This window comes from Barbatula barbatula (assembly GCF_947034865.1).
Source record: "Barbatula barbatula genome assembly, chromosome: 19".
Classification (NCBI taxonomy): domain Eukaryota; kingdom Metazoa; phylum Chordata; class Actinopteri; order Cypriniformes; family Nemacheilidae; genus Barbatula; species Barbatula barbatula.
Window position 1 is genome coordinate 13540699 of NC_136782.1, and position 24923 is coordinate 13565621.

The 24923-nt window shown below is 39.0% G+C and overlaps 1 protein-coding gene across 5 annotated transcripts in view; it reads left to right on the forward strand.

The window, feature by feature from the left end:
• The window catches only part of LOC306908966 (unconventional myosin-XVIIIa-like), an 88652-nt gene extending 64301 nt beyond the window's left edge, over positions 1-24351 (forward strand). For 2 of the 5 annotated variants that reach the window (XM_079482270.1, XM_079482271.1), the window contains 14 exons: positions 757-880; positions 976-1176; positions 2034-2144; positions 2940-3044; positions 4050-4196; positions 4312-4425; positions 6734-6850; positions 8700-8783; positions 9686-9823; positions 11224-11409; positions 11541-11680; positions 12342-12386; positions 18174-18296; positions 21821-24351. In XM_079482270.1, coding sequence (XP_079338396.1) covers positions 757-880; positions 976-1176; positions 2034-2144; positions 2940-3044; positions 4050-4196; positions 4312-4425; positions 6734-6850; positions 8700-8783; positions 9686-9823; positions 11224-11409; positions 11541-11680; positions 12342-12386; positions 18174-18296; positions 21821-21989 — 1804 coding nt within the window. In that variant the 3' untranslated portion in view covers positions 21990-24351. Of the gene's footprint in view, positions 1-756; positions 881-975; positions 1177-2033; positions 2145-2939; positions 3045-4049; positions 4197-4311; positions 4426-6733; positions 6851-8699; positions 8784-9685; positions 9824-11223; positions 11410-11540; positions 11681-12341; positions 12387-18173; positions 18297-19099; positions 20665-21820 lie in introns of those variants that run through there. The other 3 variants (XM_079482272.1, XM_079482273.1, XM_079482274.1) reach the window with 2 other exon arrangements.
• The last annotated feature ends 572 nt before the right edge of the window (positions 24352-24923 follow it).

Below are 24923 nucleotides of genomic sequence, written 5' to 3' on the forward strand. Positions count from 1 at the left end.
TTAAACCGGTACCACTACCCATTGCCTCTCCTGGCAGGGTTGAGATAGCCCTGAATAAAGCTGCATGACTTCCATTACTTGGAGCGGCAGGCCGTAAGCAGAGGGCTGGCGGTTAATGCGTGAAGTTACAGTCGCTAAGCTTCTCTAGGCTGAATAAACAGGCGGAGACTGTGTGAAAGTCCACTTTAAATGTAATGATCAGCCAGCTGCAACAGGGCCGATTCAGTCGAGGGGAGGGGCTTAGAGAAACACTCCATCTCAGTGTGGGCCTTGGATTTACAGCGAGAGTTGCATAAGACTCAGTTATGGGATCATAACAGGGCCTCTGAGGAAAACAGGGAGAGTGGAGGGGGGAGAGGGGAGAGGGATCTAGGAAATGATGGAAAAGAAAGAACTGGTTTGCCCCACAAACACCCCCCCCCCACATTGTTTCCCACTTAAGAGTTAACCCAATCAGAAAGCTTCCCCTAATGCCCCTCCTGACATGCACGTCATACAAAATACGGTAAGGCTTAGATGTGTTTTACCATATTACAACACTCCGCTATGCTTGGGTATTTCAGAAAAAGCAGGTAGGTTTTATTTTAAAGTTATGTATTTGTGATTTAATGTTTCTCTTTTTGTTTAGTCAAAAGTAACGGTAAAGCCAGACTTTCTGTTGACAGCTTAGATCAGCAAAGCATCATTTCAGGTTTCTGTACATAAATCTAAGTTTCCTTTTTCTTGAGATTGAAATTCTGTGTGTAATATGTGCAGGTTTGACTCCGAGCAGACCCAGTCGCAGGAGGAGGTGCAGAGAGAGAGGACCCAGCGGGAGAAACTCAGCAGAGAGAAGGATGTGCTGACAGGGGAGGTGTTCAGTCTCAGACAGCAACTGGAGGTCAGTAACCTCCCTTATATCGTCAGCTGCTTTGATATTTTGCTCTCACAGGCTTCACCCAGCTGTGACGTACATGATTTCCTCTGCCCTCTCAGGATAAGGATCTGGAGATATGCGCTGTCAATCTGAAGCTGGAGCAGATGGAGGCGGAGCTTCAAGATCTGAACTCACAGGAGTCGAAGGACGAGGCATCGTTGGCCAAGGTTAAAAAGCAGCTGCGAGACCTTGAGGCAAAGGTCAAAGATCAGGAGGAGGAGCTTGACGAGCAGGCGGGTACCATTCAGATGCTGGAGCAGGTAAATTATAGCAGTTAGTTTATATGGTAGTTTATATGAGGATGTTATAGACTTCTTGCTATAAACTCATACACTAAAGACTTTTTTACTATAGACTTGCTACTATAGACTTACTATAGCTTATAAACAATAGGACTATAAACTGTAGACTTCCAAGTATAGATTTATACAGTAACTTAACTAGATTAAATACACTAGATTTATAAACAGTAGACTTCTCATAGACTATATACATCATACTATAGACGTATATATCATGCACATCTTACTATAGACTTGTATACTATGCACATTTTACTATTGATTTATATACAAGGTTCTATATACTATTGACTTATAACTGTACACTTCTGATAGACTTATAAACTATATATACATTTTAAATTGGATTTATAAACTATGTATCTTTATACTATAGATTTATAACTGTAAACTTCTTACTATGGATTATATCTTATAGATTTATAAATTGTAGACATTTTTTATAAAAAACTAGTTATAATTTTTACCAGCTATCCCAGATCCTTACCTCACCCTCACAACATTTTGTATTTTTGGATAACCATAAATCACGTAAAATTATTTATTGTATTTAGTTGGCTGGTGTTTATTGGATTATTGCTTGCACATTGTGCATGCACAGATTTTCACCTGTCACGCATAATATGGCGCTGATGTGTCGTTATGAAGAAACTGTCAATACTCACAGTCTGTATACATTATAATAATTACTAGAAACGATTTATTGGCCCACACAACGATCTGTTTTACATACACATCTGTATGCACATTTTGTGCATCGTGACACTGAAGGTGTGGATTTGCATGCGCTGAGGTGTTGATGTTGTGACCTGCAGGCCAAGCTCCGTCTGGAAATGGAAATGGAGAGATTGAGACAGACGCACTCAAAGGAGATCGAGAGCAAGGAAGACGAAGTGGAGGAGATCAGGCAGTCCTGCAGCAAGAAGGTACGAAACGTTCAACAAACCACAGGCCAATAACAACTATATGCTTGCAATCATTTATTTTAAAGTTATTTAATTACAGTTATCTGTGAGGCATTTCGATTACAAACTGTATATTACCTACGTTATTTTATTTCTCAAGCGTAGACTTGGAGCACATTAAATTCATCTTTTTTTTTAAATGATGTTAGATTCATTACGTTATGTGTAATAAACTCGGTGCAAACCTCCAGCCAGCACTCCTTAACTCAAACTTTGAAACAGATTAAAGCCGAACGCCTTCAGAATGGCAAGTTTGTTCCATTTTAAAAATTTTAATTGCTGATGTTTGGTTTTATGCAGAACTCGTTTCACCTCCAGTACAACATAAATAAACAAGACATATTCAGCCATGTGTCGAATAAAAATGTTCATTCAGGGTTGTTAAGTACATCCAGCGCGGCTTCTCGCCGCAGATAGCGGCTGTGCTTTTGTGGAGTGTCTTTGCCGTGGAGGTGCAGATAAGCTGAACTCATTGAGTCTTGTATTAATGTATAATTCATGGACGTCCTCTTTTATTTTTCTCACGTATGGTTCACCTTTCCTCCTCTCCACTTAACCAATACAGTACATCCCATAATTACCCTTCAACTCACTGCCGAGTCTCTGATTGACACTTGAAGTTGCTCGGAACTGCATAAAGACATATTTATGGAATGTGTTTCTATGTCTGAAATTATGGTAAATAATTGGATTGACTCTTGTGCACACACTCACTTCACAAAGACCATAATGGCCTTTTATTGTTATTGTGTGTAGCTCAAGCAAATTGAGGTGCAGCTGGAGGAGGAGTATGAAGAAAAGCAGAAGGTCTTGAGAGAAAGGAGAGACCTGGAAGCTAAGCTGATGAGCGCTAAGGAGCAGGTACATAACAACCTAATACACACTGCGCCTCTACATTTACAGTGAAGGCAGAGAATAATCTTCACCCGCTACTGTGTATATGTGATCCTAAAGGGAGATTTTCTGACTATAACATGTAGCCTAATATGAAAATATTGGCACTTTATATGATTTGCAGTTTTTATAGACATTGTCTTATTAACCCTGCTGGTATATTCAAATTTTAGCAATGTGTGTGGGATCATATTGACCCCCAAATGTTTAATAAACCATAAATTGTTTAAAAATGTTACCTGTATACCCGCACTGTACCTACCCAATATTACAAGTAATATCAGGACAAATCAAAAACGTTTCATTTTTTATTTAATTACTATTATATAAGTATAATATTTATAATGTATTTACATAGATGGTTACATATCAAAATTAATTTTGTTACACATGGTTTTCTTGGATATTTTGGGAAGTAATCATATTTATTACAATTTGAGCCCAGTTTTACGCGTCAGAACAGTTTTCACATATTAAATATACACAAGTGTGCATATATTATCAACCAATCGCTGCTATCCTTATGAAACCTTGTATCTCCATATTTTCACGATTTAAATTTTTTGCCATAATTCATTATTTTCAGTCTGTATTTTTTTTTGTCACTGGGTTTTGCAAACATCTAACAAATTTAAAGTGGTTGTCGACTTTGACAACGCAGAATTTAATCATTTACAAAGCACAGTGTTTATTACATTTCCTGAAAAACAGCGAATTTGGACATCCGAGGTTTCCACGGGCAGCAACAATATTGGAATGATGTTCTGAAGAAAATTTTGTGTCAAGAAAAAAAATAAGACTTCAACTTCATTTTCAACATCAGCAAAATGTGACTTTCAGAAAATTGACATTGCAAAGTGCTTGCCAGTGCTATACATTTACGAATTTTGATTCCCATGGATGCAAAGACAATCACAATTTATACCTGTAAAAGACGTGTATATTATAATTCGATCCTTTGCTGTTCCTCAGGTGAGCCACAGAGATGTGGAGACAGAGAAGCGTTTGAGAAAGGACCTGAAGCGCACAAAGGCTCTACTGGCTGATGCCCAGATCATGCTGGATCACCTGAAGAACAACGCTCCCAGCAAAAGAGAGATTGCCCAGCTCAAAAACCAGGTCTGATATCTGTTCCTCAGCTTCTCCGCGGCAATCCATCATATGTGACCTCAGTAGTTAGATGAAACCTCCCATTGTGTACATTTTATTCATTAGTGTATGTGTTTCTTTACAGCTTGAAGAGTCTGAATTCACAAGTGCTGCTGCAGTCAAAGCCAGAAAGTCAATGGAAGTGGAAATCGAAGACCTCCATGTGCAAATGGACGACATATCCAAATCCAAGCAGGCGGTAAGTGTACACCATGGCTGTCTTTAAATGTCAATTTGGTCCCTCTCACAGTCAGAACACGAGTATCTAATACCGAGAGAGAGAGAGAGAGAGACCACCTGTCTTCATCCACCTTCACAGGCAGTCATTTCAATTATCTAAATGATTTCCACCACAATTGCATGTTTCCGATCCTGACTCAAATTCAAACAGGATATATCGTTGTAAAATACATTAGCCTTTAATAATTCTGTCACTGATTCTGTATTATTACAGCGTGGAAACACAGTTATGTCCAGCCAAATTGTGCTATTGTTTTGTCTCTTCATTGTATTGTCTCTTCATTGTATTCTCCTGCCTGTCGTGTTTGCTCAGTTCTCTGGAGCAAGAGACACTTCTGACAGAAGCATTTTAATTTTCTATAAGCCTCAGCCGTGCCGAGACGTTGCTGTGGTGCCGTGAAGTGTTTTCGTCACCTTTTTTGGGTGAAGCTAATCTTGGTCTCTTGTCTGAATATTGACATATTGATTAGCAGGAACATGATAAAAGGTCTGGTCATGATCAGCCTCTGATCAGCTAAAGGGCTGTCGTCCTCCCGAGGGCTCATGGATCTCCACCAGGGGATTAGAAGATGACGCATCGCTTTGATGCAATAATCCTGACAGAGATCGTTTAAAATGGCAGAGGAGGGAATATCTGTATATCATGTTGAAGGGTACAAAAACCGTAGATACATATCAACACCTATTCAGAATATTTAGCTACTTGGCTGATGAGTGGGAGTGTGAATTATGATGGAACGATGAGATTAGCCAATGATTGCATTCATTTTTAAAGGGACAGTAGCAAAAGAATGCCAGTTTTATTCTAAATGGCAGAGGAAATAACGTTTTACAGTTTAACTTTTTTCAAAAAGAATAGTGCAAATTCATCGACTACTATTATAAGTGGACTTCAGGGGAAAAGTAAAAGCAGAATATTTGACCTTTAATATTGCTGAATTGTGATGTGTGACATAGAGTGTGAAAAGAAAGGTTGTTTTTACAGAACTTCTCAGATGAGGACTTGGTCTTGCTTCATTGCACAGAGAAGATGGATTGAAAGTTCAGAAGGGAACTTTGCTTCTTTTTTTTTTTCCTAGGGCTGCAGTTTATGCTTGTGGTCATTTTTATTTAAAGATTTTTCTTGCTTCGGTTTGTGACTCATCAATTTGAGCTAAAAATGATTAGGAGGGGACCATCAAGTGTATTACACACAAACAAAATAGAAAATTATATTTATACAAAATCCTTTCATTTCCTGCGTCTATGCTTACAAATTCATTAGTGGTGTGTGATGTCTACATTTCTAGCTTTTAGTCCTCAGAGATTTGCTGACTGTAATGTTGAGGTAATTATATTGAATGGAATTAGATCTCTGATACTGTGTGACAGAGCAGGCAGTCAAGTCTAAGTCTGTAATTGGGAGAAGTATAATTGTTCTGTTTTCTGAGAGATTTATGACGTTCTAGCAGCTACTGTTTAGTATTGATGTGTCAGGCCTCTGTCTTTAGGGAACTTGGGTTGTTTAAAAAGGACGAATGAGTGCTGAAGTCGGAGCTGTGGCTTAGTGGTTAGCCACACATTGTATAGGAGATTCAGGTTAAAGTAATCCGTTTTCTCTGTGCTGACTGTATTAAAGAGAAAATATTCCTTGAGATTTTGATATTCAAATGATTCGAAGCCAACAACTTTGTTATTCATTCACCTTCGGCTTTACAACTTGACAGACTGGTTACGTTCACACACAGCAACATTACTCACTGCATGAAATGTAATTTACATGATCTCGTATTATGCACTCTTTAACATAATATTCCCTCATTATAAATATTATATATATATAAATTATATATTTTTTAACTGATGCATTATGGATGTGACAAAAAAAAGATGCGTTTCTGAGAGACTATATAGTATGGGAGTCCTGTGAATTAAAAAGTAGAAACCAGAAGCAATATCATCCAACAAATAGAGCAGGGATAGCTCTTCAAATACCACAAAATAGTTGTTTTATTTATAGATGTGACAATTCACTTACCGGACTATGAAAAACAACGCTTTAAAACAAAAACGTGCTTAAGAAAGACTTCACATGGGTATTTAAACCACCAAATGTTGACATTTGATCTATCAGCATGGTGAAAACCTTTGTTTTTCATCTTAAAGTTGACATTTGCAGGGAATTGCCCTATTGCAAACCAGTGCACTATATGCACATTTGCTCTCATTGTTCTATATGCACTTTTGTGCACGTTTCTTCTCTGATGGTGTTGTTTGGTCTCCTGCAGCTCGAGGAACAGCTAAGCCGCCTGCAGAGAGAGAAGAATGACATGCAGTCTCGCATGGAGGAGGACCAAGAGGACCTGAATGAACTCATGAAGAAACACAAATCCGCTGTTGCCCAGGTACAGTAACTCTCTCCTGCGCTCCAGCCCCAGCAACAAACAGAGCCTCTCGTTTGCATTTTGTATACAGTTCTTTACAACAGATCAAAGACCCGTGAACCATTCTCAATAGACCGTTTCATTGGACGCGCGCGCCTGACCCCCAGTTAACTTCCGGTTTGTGGTTGGCTACTGTCTTATATTATAAACGATTTTTTTTTTTTAATTTGTTAATATTCATTTGTATTATTATTTTACTGTATAATAATTGTTTTAAATGAACGATTATTATACAGTAGAATAATAATACAAACTAATATTAACAAATTAATTTATATGAATAATTAAAATAATTGTTTTAAATGAACGATTTTGTTGTTTGTTTAAATAATAAATTTGTTGAATGGGTCCTGTATTTGGTCGCGTTTAAACAAACCGTATGGCACATTGACATCTAGCGGTTGAGCCTGGTATCAGAGTCTAAAAACAACAAAGTCGGTTTCTTTTGTTTGTTATCAGAAATAATCCAAAGGCACTTTATTGTTTGTGAATGTGTACCGGAAGTGTAGTTGGGGTCACCAAAGTACGCATGCGCTGTAACGTTTGTTTTTGTTGTTAAGATGAAACCGGCTATAAATTCATCTGGAGAATTAAGACTGCTCACAGCATTGAAGATTATGTTTGAGCGCTTGTTTGCGCAGACTCAAATGCTTTAAAAAAAATATGAATAAGTAGGGCAGCATGATTATGAAAAAAATTATAATTGCCTATTAATTTTCTCGAATAAATCTCTTGTTTATGCCATGGTTACGCTTCTAGATTATAATTAGCATTTTAGTTTTGTCACGTAAACTAATTTTTATCACACTGCTCGCGTGTGGCGTAAATTAGCTGTTACGCTGTCTACATTGTGAGTAATAACTCGCTATTATCACTGATGCTTAGAGCTTGGGTTCTAAAGGTTCTTTGGAAGTTTTATTCAGCACTCAATTTAAATGTGTTCATCACGCATCTATGGATCAGACTGCTTAAAACATACTCGTAACGAACGGTTGATTATACCAATAGGCTTATGGACAAATATAAATGCCTGTACGAATCATCCGTATGAGAGACTTGGCTCTGATTGGTTACCATCAATAGCTTTTTCCTTGGCCACATCATCCAATGAAATCATCAGTATATTCCATAGCATGTGCGGATAACATCTCAACTGCTTTCCTTTCTCCCATTCTGATGATTGGAGCAATTGTTATTTGTTTCATTGAGTGAGTTGAACCATTCGAAATGTTTAAAACGCATCTCCATGGCAGTGATGTGGACGTGAGCGATGTGTCTCCACAGACGATGAGTAAACACATCTTCCCCTGGGTTTATTTCACCAACTCCATGCTTCATTTACAGGAGGTTTCCGAACGCTTTACATCGGTCACTTTCATGCTCCGCGCGCTCGGACCATCTCGCTTTCTCACTCTCATGCTATTTATCGCTGCCATTGTCAGCGAGATGTCATTAACGGGCCATAAAACTGTTCGTCTGTCAGAGACTAAGTGGTTTGTTATGTGCTGTTAGATATATCACCAAAATAACTTGCTTATTCGGCGCTCTGCGAACTGCATGCTATTTGTGTAATGCAATAGAGGACAGTTTGCAATAATACAAATTTCAGCATATACTGTGTTGCGTAATAATGTTTATTAAAATCATGACTCAAAAAAAATAATTTGAACGCTACATAATGGACAGTACAAGAAAATCTGTTTAACTAAAACTTGAGGACGTTGTACTGTAGATTCAGGCTGATTGTGTGGGTTAGTGTGTCATGTGTAGGAGACAGAATCTGACCGTTGTGATCTGTGTTATTGTGCAGTCCTCACAGAATCTGGCCCACATCAGTGACCTGCAGGCCCAGCTGGAGGAGGCCATGAAGGAGAAACAGGACGTTCAGGAGAAGGTGAGTTCACGCTGTGGAGAGAGGACACCTGGCACGTCTATAAAGCCTACATATTTGCTTTCAGTCTCAGGGTGCATCCTAAGTGCTCTGAGTAATTAGGGTGTAGTTTATCTTATGCAAGCATCAGTTCTTTACTAAGTGCTCCTGTTATCTCGCTGGTTTATTTAGCACCTTGGCGTACAGCAATTAATTATACAACAATTAAGTACAGAGCGGGTCTTGTTTTATCTTCCTTCTGCTTAAGGTGAGATAAGGTCAGGATTCGGGAGATTTGTGTCTTACAAATTCACTGCTCAGCTACAATCCCGAGATAATCTTGTCAAGGAGTTGATTATGTAGTGTGATTAAGATCAGACTCCGCCTCCTTAGCAATTACCTTTAATCTCACAATCAGGCTCCACCCCTTCAGCGATTGACTCATTGTATGATTGCAGGCGGACTCCACCCACTTGCAATTTGAGCAATAATGATCAAACTCCACCCCCTCAGCTCTTCTTATGACTGATACTGTTGTTGGTCAATATTTTTCTCAGTTACTTTAGTTCAAAATGGTGGAAAAATGGAAATTCGTAGTTCCTAATTATTTCCCCACACCGTAGGGAGCAGTCTGGATTGTTGGTCATTTATTCTTCAGAGAGAACTGCATCTGGCCAACAGTAAACACAATTATATAATTATTCTCATCACAACACATTTAGCTTTTTTGAAACAAAAGAGGCTGTGTGAAGATATGAAAAGAGCAATTCAGAGGCACAGAGATGGGATTTAAGAAATGGATTCGATTAACCAAATCTCTATTCTGGTGTGGGTTTGACTTAGTGGTGAATGTCAAGCAGCACATTGGTTTAAAAGCAGTTGTGTTCGTGAATTGTAACCATGTAGTATATTTGTGTGTTTGGTAGCTCACAGCTTTGCAAAGTCAACTTGAGTTCCAAGAGCAGTCTATGGTGGAGAAGTCTCTGGTCAGCCGGCAGGAGGCCAAGATCCGTGAGCTGGAGACCAAGCTGGAGTTCGAGAAGACGCAGGTCAAACGCTTGGAGGTGAGTTGGCGGGATGCATGAGGGTATGTGGGCTGAGAAGGCCTAGCGCTGGAGGGGTCGAGAGGTCAGCGCTCTGGCATTGAAGAATCAGATACAAGTGAAATTAATCTACACACCCACAAGGCCTCTCTGTGTTGGCACACCTCTTCTATTGTATCGTGCCTTGTTTCTTTAAAGACCTCTAACCTTAGAAGGGTTTCATGAACAAATATTTTCAAAATAAATAGTTCAAGGAACAATTCAACTAGAACAAAACAATTCTTTATTTACTCACCCTTGCTTTAAGTCATGATAAAATAGTTTTTGTTCTGATGAACACAAAGAAAGATATTTGGAAGAATGCAGTTCACCAAACAGTTCTTACCCACCATTGACTAACATAGTAGGAAAAATTGATTTATGGTTTCAAATATATTTCTCATAATGGAATTATGCTTAGGGCACCAAAATGGCTAGCAGCGGCCCTGCATATACGTATTTATATATAATACATGTAACATCCAATAGGGTGATATATTGGCCTCTTATATATTATGGGATATAAATAAAACTAAAATTTTCATCTCCCATCTAATTTACATTTCCACCATCGATATATATAAACTATAGACTTTACTGCAATTTTACCCTAAATCACAAAATATAAATTAAAACAGGATTATGTTCTTCACTGCCTTTGTTTCAAATTGACACTGTTAGTGCCCTTTTAGATAAAATATGTACATTTAATTTGATTTTCGATTATATTTCACGCTGCTGCAGGCAGTGTATCATCAGTTTTTTGTGCTTGCATTTAAAATGAGTTCGGTTCTCTCGTGCACATTTTTTCCATATTTTGTCTTTCTTTATTCTATATTTTTTGTTGTTCCTTCTGTCGTGACATTTCCCAGTAGCCTGTTCTCTTCATCATTCAACTCTGTTGGACGCGTCGTGAGCTCACCTGCAGACTTACAATAAGCGCTCTGCACAAATGACAAACGTCTGCTGTGTTCACAGCAAAATCTGCCGACAAATGTGCTTTGAAAATGTTTCCACTGATTTGTTGGACACATAGCTCAGTGCAGATCTAAGCAATGTTGTCTCTAGCGATCAACTTGTTTAAACTACATCCTGTCAGAGATCCACAGAATCAGTGTTTTATAATCTGTGTTTTTCTGTGTGTTTTTCTAAACCAGCACAGCCCACCATGGGTGTGAAATATCACACAAACACTGTCTTGAAGTTTTCGTTTCACACGTTATGCATAATATCACAGTCCATACTGTAGCTTGTATAAACAGAAAACTTTGAGAATGCGGTATAAAGTCACATTGAAATCAGCATCGCAAATCACAAAGACAACTGATGGGTTTTATCTGATATCCGTGTTAAGTGATCGAGTCGGTGTGTCTGTTCCACAGGGCCTAGTAGCGAGGCTGAAGGAGAACCTCGAGAAGTTAACCGAGGAAAGAGACCAACGCAGCTCCAGCGAGAACCGGGAGAAGGAGCAGAACAAGCGTCTGCTGAGGCAGATTCGAGACGTCAAGGAGGAGATGGCCGAGCTGGCCAAGAAAGAATCAGAGGCCGGCCGTAAGAAACATGAGCTGGTAAGAGACCCGATCTACTGCTCTCATGTCTAAATGAATGAGAAACTTATTCACTTCTTTAGTTTGATATGACCAACATCCTATAAATTCTGCACTATCTTTTTATATGAAGTATAAATCTGTTTCTTTAGGAAATGGATATTGAGAGTTTGGAAGCAGCCAACCAGAGTCTCCAGGCAGACCTCAAGCTCGCATTCAAGAGGATCGGAGACCTCCAGGCCGCTATCGAGGATGAGATGGAAAGCGAGGACAATGAAGATCTCATCAACAGGTAACAATTCTTCCATTGAAGCCGCTCTACTTTCATGCTGACTTTGTATCCGTTTATGTAAGCGGTACACAAATAAAGGTGTGAAAAAAACTAGAAACAAATGATAGTCGACACGGTTTGGATGAATGTGCTGTTCACTGAGCTTTTGGAGACTGTAATCACTAAGCGAGCCTCTGTCTCAGTCATCTCTTATTCACACTATCTTAAATATTAATGCCTCGAAAACTGCCGCACATAATTCGGAGCCCTTTTTTATGTACTCTGCCTCATAAGTCATCTCCATTCAGCCTCATTCCACATGGCTCTGACTCTCTCAGTGACCCGCGCCGAGCGAGTTCATTTGCCTGTTTGTGCACGTAGAGGAATCGTAGTGATTCTAATAACAGTAAATAGCAGTGCGCTGCTGTCTTTGAAATTGGGGCTGAAGAGCAGAAGTCAGCGAAAGGTCAGCGTTTTTGGTAAACATCTTGAGCAATATGCACTAGACAGTGGACATGATAAATATTCAATCATTCCATGATTTGTTTTTCTACATCTGTGCCTTTAAGATCATGACTTGTTTTTTGTTATCTTTTAGCCTTTGTTCACATGTTCTATTTTCATTTAAAACTCATTTTTTGTGCTTTTTTGTGTTTGTTTTTTATTTCCCTCCCACTTCCAGTTTACAAGACATGGTGACTAAGTATCAGAAACGAAAGAATAAAATGTGAGAAACTTGAGTTTGAACTCATTGTAACATGGTTGTGATTCTTTGCCCATCCAGGAAGATGATGCAGTATACAGTACACATTTGGAACCTTCATACAGACTACTCTGTATTATAAATCTGTCTTGCTAATACTGCATCACACTTCCAGGCATGACGACTAATATCACAAATTGTATGCACGTTATTACGTATTGGAATGTATGCGTACCACAGACTGCATGTGTTTCCAAGCCAAGCATGTTCCCTACTGAGTTACCCTCCCCAGAGGCATTTCCCTCAAACCTGCTTTAAAAAATATAAAGTTTGAGTAACTCAACACTTCGGCATTGGGATTAGCATCCAGCAGCAGGTGAGTGTCAATCTGAGTGTGGCCTGGACTGCTTAATGTATATCTGCAGGACCAAACGGTGAACCATCTGCAGACATGATGGATACTACAGGACTTATGTACACCTGCTTTCTTACTTTCTTACTTCCTTCGTTCTCGTGCTCTCTCTCTTTCTTTCACGTTGAATAATTCACACTTCTGTTCCTAAGACTTAGAAGACTCTTAAGGCAAGAGACAAAGGCGTGTTCCTCATCAATCTTTCAATAACAAGGCTAAATAATGAATAACCCTCAAATGTCCTACAAAAAGCCCCCAAACACATCTGGCAACGGCCGACACCCAAACGCCCGCCGTTGGCACCGAGCCATTTCATTTCCCTGTCAATAGATCTCAGCTCACTCTGCACTGCACTTAGATAATGTTCCAGTTTTAAAACCTTAAGCGCAAACACCGCTTATTACATCATGTGAAAAATAATTAAAAGCTAATGGACCCTGTGCATTACTGGTCAGATTTTGATGAATATGCTGTGGCAAAAAATTTGTGTTTAGCGTAGTTAATAGAAGGTTGTTGACCTTTCTGGTCCAATCGTTTAATTTGGGAGTTCGTGATGCATTTGTCTAATTTAGACTGCCTGCAAAGGCTTTGTTAGCTTAATATGAACATTAGAGGAAAAGACACTGTTGTTTTGATTTCTAAGAACATGAGGAAGGTTCAGATATTTTGAACAGAGGTATAATTAGGAGGAAGACATTTCTCCTTACATGGCATTGGTTGTGTGTAGAATAAAAAGAAACATTGGAAAAATATTTATTAAAGTGTTTTCTGGTTAATTGGTAAATGGAAAGTTCAATGATTTAATTACCTATAAGTGAATGTAAACTGAGCATAAAAATATTCAGAGGAAAATGTGCATCTTATGCTTTTCTAATTGAATAAGAGGTTTTTGGCAATAATAGTGGTCTCTACTGTAGATTTAGCTTTAGTCTCGAAAGGCAATTATTGTAAAAGGAAAAGTTAATTGAATTATTAATTTATATTTAGAAAATCACCCAACAATCGGCCACGGTCGTTTGTTTTAATTTCCTCAATTATTTAGTTTAATGTTATAAGGCAAAGCTGTTCTGTAATTACTGAAAAGGAAATGGTTGATCAAAGATAAAGTACATTTGTGGGAAAGTGATTTGGGGATGTCACTTTTTTGATTTGCTCATTGAACGCTGCAATGTGTAACTTGCCTGTCTATCGCCATCTCTGTTTGAAACCTACAATCGCAGATATGTTTGAAAGATAGTGAAAGGAATGATGTTAAACCAAACTAAACAGACATTTTCTGCAAATTTACCTGACAGCTCAACTTGAAGGTCTTGAAGCTTACTGTTGCGAATCGAGGTAAAGGTTATTTTTTTCCGCAAAAGATACAGATGGCAACTTTTGTTAATACAACAGATTCTTGGCTTTCTACTTTACTTTAAGAATGCTCAAACTCACCGCATTTAACAGTCAGAGCTGAAAGCGAGCAGAGAGAGAGAAAATAGAGGGATTGGGAGTTCTGTAGGTGTTAATGATAAATGTAATAGCCTGTAACAGAGATGTACAACCAATGGAGGCACGTTGTCACAGACAATTAATGTCTCCTCTCTCTCGCTGTGTTGTTTGTTTGTTCCCCTGGGTTTAGGTGCAGCTTAACTAATGGTATATGGTCAAGAACATAAATTGTGTGTGACATTTTGCATTAGCGCTTCATTACAAAGACCCTGCCGTCGCACTGTTTAGCGATGGGGCAGGCTAGCAAAGCTCAGGGCTTATTCAGACGACGTTCTCACCTCAGTTTACCTCCAGGCACTGGGGCTTACATAAGAGCCAAGAGGACACTCGAAGAAAAACAGTTTCTGATGGTACACAGGAACTTGAGAGTGCTACAGAACAATATTCGCTTTAGGAGTTCTTTTGTCCCGAGCGTATACGCTTGAGTGTATCAGAACGTCTAATTTACACCCTCTCCAGCACCCTGACTGTGAGCGTACGGTTAGAGTTTAGTGACATCTGTGCTATCTTGTGGGTCCATGCATATATAATGTTCTCATATGCATAATACCACAAACGGAGAGCTAAGCGGACCGGAACCCTAATGTCAGAGAAAAGCAGCTGCTGCTTTAGAGTTAACCTTCTCTCTGCGCTCGGGATAATGAGCCACGGTATATTATATCATTTTATTGGGGGTGTTTGACTTTAAAGCTTTTCACACTGCGCTTAACCCTGGGTTGACGTCTTTTTAAACCCTAGATTAAAGCTACGTTTAACTCCAGTTGTTTTAATGATTCACATTTGAAAATGAGCTTTAATGAAGCCCGGGCATTAAGTTAAGGCCTATTTATACTATGGACAATAACTATAACGTTGAAAATGACCTTAAGGAGAACAGTGTTATCCACACCAGAACTATAATGAAACAGAGGAACAATATCGTTGGGAACAATTTTTCCAGCTAAAGAATGATGAAACATTGCAAATTCAAATGGTTTGTTGAATTTTCTGTCAAAGTTAAAAAGATGTAATTGCAAAGTGAAGTTATGTAGTGTAATCGCCTCCAACTAAAGATCATAATCATAAACTGTCTCATGCTGACTTAAAGCAACAACGAGACATTTTTCACCTTTAGATAATCTCTCTAAAATTACTTTGGTGGCAGGACAACTATTAACTGGACGAATTTTCCTGCAGCTGCTACCTAAGCAGCCCTCTATCGGCTGAAAATACACTTGTACGCTTGCACAAGCACCCCCCATCACCTGCTTTACGACATTGTTTTACAAACAAATAGACTCTGTTACTTTTCTTTTTTTATGGTAACACAGGCTACTTTACCTGTTTAACGGTTACTGCTACATAGTTTCGTAACGACGTATCTGGGTACACGAAGTGTATCGCTGACAGCGGTGGGAAACGTTGCGACAGTTTTTGACGACACACGTATGTGACAATTGCGCTTATCAACCACATGGGGAAACCATAAACCAAAACGGCTCGCTGTTGTTTAAAAGAGATAGTCCACCCAAAAATTTTAATTCTGACATGAACTACTTGGTTGTAAATCCAACCACAAATCAATCCAGTTGTTCCAAACCTGTATAAATTAGTTTGTTCTGTTGATCACAAAGATGTTTGGAAAAATGACATTTCTGGGACATCACTTATTACCATAGTAGGAAAAATGTAAAGTCAAAGGTGCCCCAGAACCGTTAGCTAAATAAAGTGCTAAATAAGAAGATCATTGATAAAATGAAAAAATAGTTAATGCTGACATTTTTCCAAATATCTTTCTGTTTGTTCATCAGAACATGAAATTTATACTGGTGGGGGGTGAGTAAAAAAGCTAAATTATTACAGAATTTAATTTTTGGGTGGACTGTCTTTAAATATGCAGTATTGTTTTAATGTACAAGTAGATGAGTAAAACAACAAACTCTTTTTTTAATATAAATTCATCTCTGAACTGTTTGATGTAGGCAGCCTAAACAAAATTCTATTCTATTCTATTTATATAGCGCTTTTCACAATGTGCATTGTTCCAAAGCAGCTTTACAGAGGAAAATAAGAAAACCGAAAAACACAGTGCCAACGCAGTTTCATTATTCTGAAAATAATACGTAATAAATTAGTCTTCCGGTGGTTTATTTAGCATATTTTGCATTTGTCTTTACTGTCCGTATCTGATTTTACAAAGATATAATGTGACTGCAAATAACTTTTTTGAGATAGTTTGAGAGATTTGCACTATTTTGTAAGATACTGTTAAATTTTGCATTTATTTAGATTGTTTAAAATGTAGTAACAACATAACTCAGAATTATGTAAACCCAGAGTTCATAAAATCTTAGCTATAAAAAGTAATTGAAAATTTTAGTTGAATCTAAATTCTGTAAAGATCCATTTCATCGTCAGCCGTCATTCAATTATTTCTGACAATCCTGCATTTGTGCAGGTGAGCCATTTCAACAATCGCAATTCATAGTTATGCAGTGCAGCGTGCCGTGCGATACGTGAAGGATAAGACTAATCTGAAGAGCCAGGGAAGCATTGACTTGTAAATCCAACCAAACATAAATCCAATGGTTTTATCTGGTCCAGAAAAATGAACAAACAGAACTGGGATTCATAGTCCTCCTTTTCCAAGTGAGGGGCTAATGCATGTGCTCCTGGGAACTTTCTGTCTGTGTAGACTGGATCTTATTGGCATCCGAACACCTCCACACTGAACCATTTGTGTTCAGAGATGCTATTAGCATGCTGAGATAAATTAATTATAGCTCCACAAGGGCTTGTTCCTTTATAGCAGGAGTAGACCAGACGTCTTTAGAATATGCTTCATTTGAGGATCTTTCACAGGCATTTTTAACCAGCTCCACGTCACAGCATTTTTATAATTGAACACGGCTGTCAATGGATTAACGTTTTTTTTCACGAATGAATTACATGTGCTGCATAATTAATCACAATTAATTACATGCATCAATATTTTCAGAAAAGCCGTCAAATAAACATAACTAAATGAGATTAGCATTGGATTAACACTGGCAGATGAGCGAGTTAAATTGACAAAAATTGACTTTAGATGTTAATATACAGTGATGCTTTTTTTATTTACATCCAGTGAATGTTGTTTTGAATTGAAATAAGAGGCAAATCATCCAGAAATACAATTCTGTCGTCATTTATTCACCCTGATGTTGTGTATATGACTCTTTGCTTCTGTGAAACAGAAAAGAAGATTCAATGGTTTTGTGTCCATACAATGAAAGTCAATGGGTGCCAGTGTTCAAAATATCTTCTTTTGTGTTCTGCAGAAGAAGGAATGTCATACAGGTTTGAAATGACATGAGGACGAGTAAAAGATTAAAGAATTTTCCTTTTTGGATGAACTGCTACTTTATGCTTATCAGAGTAATTCAGTATATTATAGACAATTTGTCCAAAATATGTCTGTTCGCATAATTAAATTGCTCCAATGGTATACAGGAAATTCAGTCTTATAAAATATATTTATAGAAAAAATTTGATTATTTGCATTTTATTTACAAATTATTCTAAATTGTTAGCCCTGAAAAAACCCAGATTGTATGTTTACTCTACAGTCTGAACTATATCCTCTTGTCAATGCGTCTTTCTTCTGGTTTGGCTTTGAGTCGTACTGACCTCACCCTTTTTGGATGCCTCACGCGTTACACAGAGCCAACTCGCTGCAGGATACTGTTGCTGGACCACCGGTCTGATTTACTAACATAGTGGCTTGTTCCAGATGCAGTAATTGGATGCATGCGTCCGTGCAGTTGTGTTTCCAATGCAAACACCAATGTCCCTTCTGTGTTGCTCTACTAACAGTATTTATATTGAGATTCTGTGTTCTTTTTCCTTGTGATGATGTTTCGTCTCTTCCTCCACTTCTTCCTGCACAGCGATGGCGCCTCCGATACGGATTCTGAGGTGGAGGATCGTGTCGACGGGGTGAAGTCATGGCTGTCTAAAAACAAGGGCTCAGCCAAGAACCTGTCAGATGATGGAAGCTTAAAGAGCTCAAGGTCGGTTCCGCAACCTCATTTCTCCGTGTCACATTACAGAATGGTTTAAATCAAACCTAATGTTGGAGAGTGTAACAAGATGTGTGGATAAGAGAATTAGTCCGCACTAAGGGACTTTTTTGTCTTTTGTCACTGATCTTATTTATTAAACTATTGACAATGAGGGAATAGAGGTTTCTATGAAAGGGAACGGCTTCACAGATTTATGGATATGCCCATTGGCTTGTTGGCTTGACGAACTCTGCTGTTCTCCCAGAGATGAATAGGTCCTTCCACTGTCAGACACTTTCGATTTTTCCCTGTTTTATGCTATTTAGTAGAAGATTTAAGTTTGGCTCTTGAGCTTTTTGCACCTTTTAAGAAACTTTAGGAGCCTTTAATCTAAGGGTGTACACTTTTTGAAAGTTCTTCCTGACCATAAATTATTCTGTATAGGAGTTATAGTCAGAAAGGACCATGTCAGTCTTAGCTTAATAATTTCTGCCTAAAAGGATCTTTTATGTCTACATGAATACATGGATACATATGGATGGGTGTATAAATTAGCCATTGATTTAAAATCCCTGTGCTTCGGAGTCCTTTAAATTTTCTTTCTTTAAGTGTCTTTAAGCGTTCCCTGTCACATCCGACTTTTCATCTAAAATCTGCCCTGTCTGCTCAGATAAACCCTCGCTATTATTTCTCACCATGGTTGTCAATCATCCTATTCATGCATTTTCTCATTTTTCATCTCTGTCCTTTCCTCTCTTCCGTTTTGTCTTTCTACGCTGTGCACACTCCCTACCTGCCCCTCCCTCATCTAGATACGCTGTAAATGACGGACAAGAAGGGAAAGAACGGGAAGAAGGTAAAGAATGGAAAGACTGTGTCAAAGGTAAAGAGTTAGAACCTTGCCGGCCCGTGTCTGTCATGAGTTCCCTTAGCTACAGGAAACGCTCCAACTTGAAGGACTCCATCGGAGGGAAGGGAGATGAGAATTCTCTCCTCAACACTCTGAAAGAACAATCCGAATCGCAGGATCTCTCTACGTTTCGTAAGAACAAAGCTAAGCAAGAAATTGATGATGACACGTACTCAGTCAGCTCCTGGAGGAAGCCAGGAGATGATCTTGATGATCGGGGTTCTGTTATTTCTCAAGCCTACTCTGAAGCTTCTAGTCGGGCCAGGAAGGGTATAGACAGCCGCTGGTCTGAGTTTGATAAGGAGTCGGTCGTGTCCTCCGTAGCCCCTAGTCGAGTTTCAAACCGTCGCTCTGTTTTGGATATGGATGATGATGCTATTTCAAGCGCGAGTCGTGTTAGTCCATTGAGTCGGAGACGGAGCATGCCGCGTCTTGACGACCGGCAGAGCGAGTACGATTCGGCCATCAGCCCCAGCCTGAGCCGTCGCAGCCCGGGCAGTGTGAGCCGCGCTGACTCCCGCATGTCGGTGGCGCGCAGCTGTCGCCTGAGCGAGTTTGACGCTGACGATGACAGCCGCAGCGTAGCTTATAGCGAAGTTCGCTCAAGCGCTTTCAGCCCCCATTCCACCTCCGGACGCAGCTTCTCAATGCCTCCTCAAGCCCGTACCACCACCGACTCCAGCCCACCCGATGTCTCCGACGTCAAGCCGGTGAGTCACCGCAACTACCTTGACCCTGACCTCGAGGCCGCCATAAATGAAGTGCTAAGCTTCAAACCCATCAAGTTCAAGCGCACCAGCTTAGAAGAGTCCGAAGCGGAGAAAGACAAGCAAGCAGGGGACGAGGATGAGAGGAAAAGCTTAAGCAGCTCCAGGACAGGCAGAGACACTGGACGTTCCTCCAGCCTGCGTCGATCTGCATCAGCCGTAGACTTCATGCGTTCCGGCAGCAGTCTCAGCACACGCAGCAGTCGCAGCAATAAGGGCAAGAGCAAGAAGAAGAAGAAGAAGAGCCATAGTTCTGATTCGGATAGCTCGGACAGTTCAGATGACGGGCGCAGAAAGAAGAGCTCCAAGAAGAAGGGCAAGAAGTCCAAGAAGAAATCCAAGAAAGAATCTTCGTCTTCCACTTCGTCCTCAGAGTCCAAGTCCAGCACAGAATCAGACAGTTCAGGAGCGTCCACGATTTCTTACAGAAGTTCTAGCAGTATCAAGAAAGCCCCTGGCAAACTTGAGGCTTCAGACTCAGAGGGAGAGCAAGAGCCCGAAGGCCCCTCTGAAGACGCTCCGCCACAGTCTAAGAAAGATGAGAAGAAGAGGAGGAAGAAAGTAGACAACCTGATGATGAAATACCTCTACAGACCTGACAGTGACTAAAGTGGCAGTAGGTGATGCTCGGTGTGGAGTGAAGAAATGTTAAAAGCATGATGTTTGTCTTATCCTTAATATTCACTACCTTCTCATTTAATTTTATGTTTTCACTTGACTTGTTTTTTTTCTTGCTAGTTTGTTCTTTCCTAAACAGATGTTTACTGTATGCAAACAGTTTTTATTTACTCACATTTTTATGGGGAAGTTTTGAGAAGGTCTGACTCAGAATAATGAATAAGTGCATGTACTATTTTACTAAAATGTTTGCGATGTATTACCTTAAAAATCAATTCAAGAACAAAGTCAATTTAGATTTTTCTGTCAGGTACATAATTAAAACAGAAAATCGATTAGCACTACTGGCCCGAAATTAACCTGAAGTTTGATATATTATGACAATATGATGATAAGACTCAGTGATGTGAAAAGTTAACATTGACTTTTGAAAGAGGAAGACATATTACTTTATTCGTAATTCTTTCTCTACTCCATTTGCCTTTATATAATTAGAGTACACAGTTCATTTATATGTTAATTCACTGATAAGATTCTGAGTAGCCATCAAGAACGTAAAAGTTGTTTCATGGACCATTTATTTGTGCAACAGTGAGTTTGAATATCTCTAGAGGAATATAGAACAAAACCCTGTAGTAAAGTTAAAGGTGCAGTGTGTAATATCCTGGAGGGTCTATTGACAGAAATGAAATATAATATACAAAATCATGTCTTCAGGTGTATAAAGACCTTAAATAATGAAGCGTTATGTTTGAGCTATTTCTATCACCATACACCACTGGTCCTCTTGCATGGAATTCACCATGTTGTGTCAACTGTAGCCCTAAGCGAACTGCACGATAGAACGTGTTTTGTAAATACGTGTTCGCCTTCAGCAAAGAATAGAAAACATGACGACATATTAGTTCTGTGCAGCCACCATAGTGCTTCAAATAAGAGCGGAGGATATTGACTTCACAACACATTGGCATTGTCATATTGCCATTTTCACAACTGTAGCCTTATGTTGTTTGCACAACTGTTTAATGAGGTGTCATTTTAGACCACTGAACTCTTGTTGTGGAAGTGTGATTCGCATGCGATTTTTATGACATGTATTGCACCCTAATGCAAAGATGATACTAATATAAAGTCTGTTAAATATCATCACCCCTCTTCTTGCAGTTTGATAACCCAACATATCTCTTTGGTCCCTCTCACACACGATCCTAATCAAAGCTTCTCTCTTCCCCCTCCAGTCCACCCTCCAGCCGTAGACGCTTCTGCCTTGACAGATCAGACGAAGAAGAGGAAGAAGAAAAAGAGGAAGGGGGCGCGGGCCAAAGCTCCTACCGCTCCCGCTACAAACGCAGCAGCTACCTGAACGACAGCGACGGCGAGAGCAAGCTGTCTGAGACCACCGCGTAACCGCCCCCGCTCGTACTTACCTTCACATGTTCGATCCTCTTCCTCAAACTCGGATCCAGAAGAGCTGGAAGGATGTCAGCGAGAGAAGTGCATGATGGGATGCTTTGTGATCTCGCATTCTTCCCACGGTCTGCGAAAATAAAGCCCACGTTTCTATTGACTTTTGTTTTATTAGTATTATTATCAGCATCCCTGTTAACTTGCGGTTTGTGCTTTAAATGGTTTGTTCAGCATCATGAATCACAGCACTGTTTGTGTGCTTGTACTTCTGACAGTATTCCACTTCTCTATGGAAGAAACACTGCACTTGTTACTCCGGTCAAGATTAAGTGATGAATATTGTTTGGGGGAACATGCTGTAGCCTTTTGCATGGTCAAGGCTGAGTCCAAGAAACAAGGCTTTGTTTCCTTGTGTTAACATTACATTTCTGAGTGTTTTTCCGTGGTGTAAGATTAATCGAAATATTACCAAAAAAGCTTGTTTGGGTACACAAGGCCCCTCTCCAACTTTACACACACTTTATGGCCGTATGAGCTTGTGTAGCGCTCTTTTCAATATCTGCTTGCTTTCATATGCTTTTTGATTAGTATGCGAGCGAGGGACGAGGAAAACCGTCTGCGACGCCTCCCCATGAAAATAGATTGTAATTCTCCTCCGTCTTGACTTTTTGATGTTTTATGTGGGAAGATTTTTCAGGTCAGTGATCTGCTGAATTCAGCGCTGGGATCTTTGATATTTCTGTAACATGCATTGTTTTGTTTTCACTGACTAAGTGCTTTCTATAATGCGCAAAGTAGTAGTCTGTGATCATTTTATTTTCACACTTGTGATTTGGTAATTTATCTTATTCCGTTCATACAAACAATTGATATTTGCTTTTGCACCAACAGTGTAAATATAGAGACAGAACCGATACTGTGAAATCCATGCTTCTCAAAAGCATGTTGTCACATTGGATTTGTCAGTATTTTGGCCTTACCCTATGACCTTGAAACTCAGTAGTTAAAGGTGCACTTGAACCGGTATGGGCGAGCACCCATCACATTTCCATTGTTGCCTCCATTTGTTGTATGTTTTCATTGTAGTATTTATGAACTAGCATTTATTGAACGAGAGAATGAGCTGCCAAACTGAACCATCAGCAACAGCACAGGGCTGAAAGTCTCATTGCTTCTCTTTGATTTTTAAAGGGAGACGTTTTATAAAACTTCTGCAAAGGTCAATAACCTCTTTTCTATGCAGTCAATATTCATTTTAATATGAAAATTTAGTGTGTTTTTGGCTAGTTGAAACACACGGCTACGTAACATTTGCTGGCTGTACACATTAATATGAAAATATATACATTTCTGTATGATTCATTGTAGCTTTCAAAATAGTTAATGTTTATTTTCTTTATTGAATAAATGACCACTTGATAAGTAATAATTTTGCATTACAGCTTAATATATTGTAAATAAATGATGGGGATTGTTTTAGACCTTTTGCAATATGTTTCTTTCATAATGTTTTTTTTATTGCAAAAAATACCTCACCTAATATTTGAAATGTTCAGAATACCAAATGTGACATTTTAAGGATGTGATGCTCTGTGATAAGTGGGAATTCTTTTTAAAGCTCTTTCCACCCCCATACCGTAAGTAATCCTTCCCTAAACTAGTCATTACATTAAATGAGTGTAGACAAAGATGAAATCTTGCAGTGTGTCTACCCTATATTTCCCAAAGATCTGGTAAAGTGTCTGAATGCATATTTTTATCGAAATTATGAAAGAGACGACTGCAACCAAATGACACAGTAGAAAAACCAAACTTATGTGTTATATTAAACAAGCTGTTCTTTTCTGTTGCCTGAATGTTCCATTGCACAATAAAAAGTCTTGCTGTAATTCTAAAAGCTAACAATGGGAAAGGTGGCTTACTTAGGCACAGCTTGAGATTTCCATTGACTGTCTCTGTGCAGTCAAAGCTGATGGCTTGTCCTAACAGCATTCTAACTCTATATCTGCTAAATGATTTCCTATTAAATCTGAATTTTACCTTAATTATAAATCAATACAGCCATGGGCCACAATTCTATCACTAAAAATAGGCTTTATGGTTCCCCATTACCTATATGAGAAGTAATTGCTGTATTGAATATGCTTATTAAAGGACATCTGCATACTTTTTTAGATCACATGAAAATGTATTTAAGCCACCTAAACTCCTACTTAAAGGTATTTACAGGTACAGTTGTTATGCTTTATTTCAAGACCATGTCGGTTGCTTGTTAATATTTGTCACATACTGTTGTGTCAGTTTTTAGCTTGGTGCCTTTCGTGTAAGTCTTCACATTCTTTAATAAAAACACCTGGCGTGCAGATCAATTGAAATTTTTAAATGAAAACGCACTCGCTTCGTTTTATCCAGTGTGTCTTTACACTGTATTTAAAACATTTATTTCAAAAACATTTTTCTTTGAGCTTTGCAAAACAATTAGAACTTTCATGCACATTTAAGCAACCTTTTTTCTAAACTTTACAGGTTCTACAGAGAACACTGCTGTTCTTGAACTGTATCTAAAGGAATTTCAAAGTAATCTGCGTATTTGTGTAGATGGGCGCAATGTGACAGTTGACATTCTGCACAAACAATGATTTTAAGATACCATTTAATACCAATAAATGGCAATGTTTGGTCAAAATGCATAGAAACTCGAATTGACGTCTTTAAAATAGGTTTATTTGACATTAATATTAAACAGCAAACAAGTTTCAAGATGGTTGTAGCGGAAACGCTATCAATTACACCCAAGTCTCTGTAGCCTGTAACACACAGCAACTGTCAGTCTCTTCCCACAGGCTTCATGAATGTGAACACTAACTCAAAGAGCTACACACCCTGCAGCGGTCCGGGGGCATTGCTTCATGTGTGTGTTCCAATTATGGCATG